The sequence below is a fragment of the Triticum dicoccoides genome, chromosome 5A (genome assembly GCF_002162155.2).
Source record: "Triticum dicoccoides isolate Atlit2015 ecotype Zavitan chromosome 5A, WEW_v2.0, whole genome shotgun sequence".
Taxonomy (NCBI): domain Eukaryota; kingdom Viridiplantae; phylum Streptophyta; class Magnoliopsida; order Poales; family Poaceae; genus Triticum; species Triticum dicoccoides.
In genome coordinates, this window is record NC_041388.1 from 671,052,732 (window position 1) to 671,058,298 (window position 5,567).

Below are 5,567 nucleotides of genomic sequence, written 5' to 3' on the forward strand. Positions count from 1 at the left end.
CGAAGGTCATTTTGTTTTTTTCTCACATGCTCCTTGGATGTCCAAACTTCACCAAATTTAGCACGAGCATCACACACTCAAGCATGTTGCACCATAAAAAAATCAGAATTTCTTTAATCTTTTTGCAGTTTTAATGATTTTACTATTCACCAAGGTTAGATGAGCCGGGCTCAAAGATGAATTATCGTTTTGATTAACCGTTTGCCTGCCTATAAGACTTGCTTTTGTAATTCCGAGATGGGTTACATGCGGGCACACTCTTGGTACTCCTCCCGTCTAGAAATATCATTCTTAAAAAAATCTGGAAATTGGAGGACACAAGCACAACATATATCAATCATGCCATAAAATTTCAAACACACATCTTAAAACAAAAAAAGGTAAAATTATATGTGCATAGTAACATATATTTAGTTTGGATAGTGAATTCGGCCCATTAACCATATCGGCTTGATTTACGTCATGATGAATATATATTTTAGGTTTACATGAACAATTTAGTGAAGTAAAATCGAGTGAGGCAGAAGAATTCTTGGATGACTGACAAATTGTTAAATTGTGGGAGAGAAAATGAAACACTATATGGAAGGTAAACGTTGTAGATTGACCGGCTGGCCGAGTCCCAGTCCGGTCGCGCACACACTGTTGATTGGTGCCAAATCCCACATCCCCCACCCTCGCAATGTAGTCATGCATCCGTAGGGGGCCACATGCAGATACTCACTCTGTGCGTTCGGTTTATTAGGTTTACATGGTTCGGTTTATACGGTTGTTTGGTTTGTATGGTATTAATACTTCGGTAAATACGGTATAAAATTTAAATACAGTTTGGTTTCAAGATATACCAAATTATTTCGGTATGGTTTCGGTATATACCATGATAACCAAAGTTGACGCGAATTTGAAAATGACGTAATAATAATTTGCAAATTTATGACTCAAAACACATACTATTTTACAAAAATAATATATAACTATATATGTAAGTATATATGCATGCATTGATTCATCTATTGATGGTTATGGACGTGCATTTTAAAAAGAGAAAAATGACTATGTTACAAGAAAAAATTATGTGCTTAGTAGGGAATTTGACTCATGTATAAAAAAATGACAACTTGTATGGTTGTTCATCTCAAGAAATATAAATTTATTTTTTACTTCGGTTTTTCGGTATATACCATAAAAATCTAAGTTCAAATCGGTATAAAAAGTTCATACCATACCGAAACCAGAAACCATAAAACCGTAAAATTGGTTCGGTTTATTTTGGTATGGTTTTTTGGTTTGGTTTGGTTTGGTTTATTTTTTGTATGGTGCACAGAGTGAGCAGATACCCACACACGCATCCTTTATATCCAACCCATCTACGCTCCACCATCTCTCTCTGTTCCTAGCTCCACCGAGTGTGTCGTGGCTTCTCCGGTGAGCCCCACCACTGACAGATCTCCTCCCTGCTCCTCTTTCCTCCCGCTCTGACTAGCTACTCCTCTCTTCTTTCTCTATCATTCCATGTGGTTGCCCTGCTCCCCTTCCTGCTCACCAACTACCCTCTCACCCCGGAGATGGACATGACCAGCAACGGGACGCTGCTGCGAACGATGATGCTGGAACTGGTAACTGGTTTTGTTTCAACCGGCCAGCCATCGTTGGAACCGCCAACGACATTAGTCGTTTTGTTGCAACCAGACAGCATAGTGTTGGTACCGGCCAAACTAGTGTTGCAATCGATGACAGCGGTAGCTACCATTGACGACATCAGCTGTTTTGCTGCAACTGGCCAACCTAGTGCTGAAGCGGGCAAAACCAGTGCTGCAATCGGCGACAGAGATAGCTACCACCGACGACAACCGTGTTGCTACGGCGGTAGTGTCAGCCATTTTTGCTGCAACCTTGGTCATGGATGCTGGAACCAGCCAACGTGGGTGTTGCTACCGGCGCGACAACTGTTTTTTTTTTTGTGGGGATCCGTGATTGTTGGTGTTTTGCTACAACCGGCGTTGGGATTTTTGCTACAACCGACAGCGGTTTTCGCCAGGGCCAGCACCTGCAAATGTTGGAGACGACAAGGGGAACGGGGTGCTGCAACTGGCACCCACCGGCGCCAAAGGCGACGCGCTGCTTTGTCGTCGCGAGCAACCGTGACAGATGAGGTTGTTGTGAGGCGTGACCCTGCCGCTAGTCAGAGGTGGATACATGCACCACTTCGGATGTGCTGCGAGGGGTTTTCTCCCCGGCACTTCAAGCAGCGTTGTGAGCATCCTCGTCGATGATTTGAGTCGGGGCAACGAGCTAGTATCGATGCAGCAGCGAGGAAGCGAGCGGCGCCATGAACACCGAGTTGTTCCTACAATGAACTGTGGCAGGGACAACGCGCTGTCGGGCAATGCGTTGTCTACTATCGAGATGAGGGAAGAAATATGATGACGTGGGTCAAATCGCACGGCTACTTGATGTCCGATCAAAATTTGGGCCGGTCGACCGGCAAGCGCTATCCATATAACATTCTCTTCCTTAAGTTGGCTCGCACAATGGAATGCAAGCCGCTGCTGCCGCATTTCTTTGTACGGTTTTTGTGAGTTAACATAGTAAAGACACAACCGCTCATACATATGCACGTACGCTCATCCCTATAAACATACGTGCACGCTACCCCTATAAGCATCTCCGAAAGATCGAGTCGGCACATCATTTGTGATTATCAAACACGCCACAGACACCTTCATAATCGACGGGAACGTCTTCTCCCCATTGAACGCATGTCATCGAAAGACTTAAAATAAATTCAAAAAAATACAGGCACTAATATCGAGTTTAGAATTTGGATCCTGATGGGTTAGAAATACCACGACCCTTCTAACCATCCTATCACAAATTGGTTGGCTCTCTTCACCGTGATTGTTTAAGATTGCAATGTCTCAATCTCATGAGAATGTTTTCTTAATTAATAATCACACAAAAATCTCTTCGATCGCTAATGATACATACTGCGACGTTCCATCGACACGACAAAACCGAAGAGCGAACCGAGCACGATCGACGGCCGCCGTCACCCGGCAAATGTCTCCGCCGGCGGTGCGGCGCCACCGTTCCCCGACTGCTGCCGCTCGAACTCCTGCACGAGCTCGGCGTCCACGTTCTCCGCGGGCTCCCACGTCGCCTCCTCAATGTCCACCCACTTGACGAGGTACTCCCACTTGCCGTCCCCGTCGCCGTCCGCCGCCTGCCTCCTGTCCACGACGGCCTCCGCGACGCCGTACTCCAGCCCGGCCTCGAAGTCCTTCACCAGGTCCTCCGCCACCCACGGCGCTTTCACCCACTCCCGGTCGCCGCCGTCGCGCCACTCCACCAGGTACTCCCGCCACTTGCCCTCGCCGCGCCCGTCCACCACCTTCTCCACCTCGCCCCACTCGTACACGGCCTTCTCCAGCTCCTTCGCCGCCGCCTCGAGCGCTTGGCGCCGTTCGAACGCCGCTGGCACGCCCTTGGGCGTCGCAGCCAGCACCTCCTGCACGAGCTCCAGGGGCGTCCGGCCCTTCCCGTCGGGGCCCTCCGCGTCGGCGCCCAGCTCCAGCAGCGCGCGCACGCCCGTCGCCCGGCCGTACCCCGCCGCGATGTGCAGCGGCGTCAGCCCTCCGCCGGCGCGCTCCGCGTGGCCCACGTCCGCCCCCGCCTCCGCGAGCAAGCGCAGGCACTCCTCCGACCCGAGCCCCGCGGCGAAGTGCATCGCCGTGCGCCCCTGCGCGTCCTCGGCGTTCGGGTCCCGCCGCAGCGCCTCGTCCGCCAGCAGCGCGCCCAGCGCATCCACATCGGCCTTCTTGGCGGCATCCCACCACGGCGTCTCGTACTCCGCCACCACGTCCGCGGCTATCGCCTCCGACGGGATCCAGGTCGGCTCGTGCCCGTCTTTCCACTCGACGAGGTATTCCGTGGCGGTGACGGTGGTGGCCGAGCCGTCCTCCGCGAACACCGCGTTCTTGACGGTTCGGCTGGAGACGATGCGGTCCACCTCTCCGTACCCCTCCTCGTCTTCTTCATCGCCCCCCTTGCTTGTTGCCGCGGTTCTTGGGTTGGTCTGGTCCTGGAACAGCGCGGCGGCGGCGAGGCGGCGCTTGGGGACGCGGGGACGGCGAGGGACGGTGATGGAGAGGTACTGGGTTCTGTGAGCAGCTGGGTTGGGGGCTTTGAGGCGGGAAAGGGATGGATGTCGCAGGACGGCCTCCATTGGGGCGGGAGGAGGCTTGTGGCCGGTGACTGATGCGCGCGTGTGGAGGAGGAAGATGATGGGTCTGGTTGAGAGGATAAGGCGATCGAATAAGTTTTTCTACCGGTGGCGGGATGTACCGGTGATGAATCTACCACAAACATTGCTTTGAGATTGGTATGGCTGGTAGACCCCACTATGCTTTTGTTTCTCCTTCTTAGCAATACGAATCTTATACAAACACATATACAAGGTTGGGCGAGGTCCACAGCAGTACCTTTTGTCAGGTGGCAGGGTGAGAGATTGAGCAGATGAACGAGCTGCATGCACGTACTAAATACTTACACTTTATTTTCCATGCCATATTTTAAAAGGTTGATAACTTTTGAACTAAATATCCAGTTTTGAAATATTTTATATTTTTGAATTCAGCACGACAAGACCTTTAAAACAAGATCAATCTTGGATGCACTTTGGCTAGTTTGAATTTTACTGTTTCACTCATTTTAGAGAAAGCATTTCAGTCAATTTCACATTTCACTAGTTTTGGAAAACCTTCCAGTCAGTTTCACATTTCACTAGATTCAGAAAACACATTACAACCATTTACAAATGATAGATTTCACTCATTTTAGAAAACACATTGCAATTATATAAAAAAAATTAAAAATAAAACTATAGATTAAAAGATATGCGTGATTGAAATTATCAAAGCGAAAACAAAATGCATGCGTGCTTCATAAGTACTTGTGTGTCAGGCAGAGATGGTCACGCATGCATGTCTCCTTCATCTGACATACCGGTCCTAGTGCAGAAAATACACTGCATGCAAATCTAGAGAAATGAGTGAAATACATCTCCCCTATATGAGTGCTTATGTGATGTCATATGCTGATTGGCTAGCTGGTTGCCGGTACATCCCGGCACCGGTAAAAAGAGCTTTGCGATAAGGCGATGCGGTTCTGAATTTTCCAGGAAAATCTGAGCTGTTCATCGTGCAATGAACGGTAGAGATAGTTTGTTAATTATCTTAAGTATTTTCAGCTTGAAGCTGTAGCCTAGTGGCAAGGGTGGGCAGTGGCGCACCCTGCAGCCAGGGTTCGAATCCTATCAGGGTGATAATGTCCATGGATCTCATTTTTTACAACAATCGGAGCGTGCGTGGGTTGCGGCGGTGCCGCCAGTGTCACAGCAGGGTGTGTGTCGCTCGTAGCAGCAGGTCTCCAGCTTGTTGGATTTGCCTCGGCTGAAGGCCACGTTGTAGCACCGCCAGTGTCACAGCAGGGTGTGTGTCGCTCGTAGCAGCAGGTCTCCAGCTTGTTGGATTTGCCTCGGCTGAAGGCCACGTTGTAGCATCAGTCTT

General features: G+C 49.6%; 1 protein-coding gene across 1 annotated transcript; it reads right to left on the reverse strand.

Moving 5' to 3' along the window:
- Nucleotides 1-2,762: 2,762 nt before the first annotated feature.
- On the reverse strand, nt 2,763-4,307 carry LOC119303991 (probable signal recognition particle 43 kDa protein, chloroplastic). The gene has a single exon (XM_037581154.1). It carries the CDS (start codon nt 4,223-4,225, stop codon nt 3,050-3,052), a length of 1,176 nt encoding a protein of 391 aa, XP_037437051.1. The 5' UTR covers nt 4,226-4,307; the 3' UTR covers nt 2,763-3,049.
- Nucleotides 4,308-5,567: the final 1,260 nt, after the last annotated feature.

Coding starts and splice junctions, on each gene's coding strand:
- LOC119303991 (XM_037581154.1), bottom strand. CDS start 4,225: ATGGAGGCCGTCCTGCGACATCCATCCCTTTCCCGCCTCAAAGCCCCC.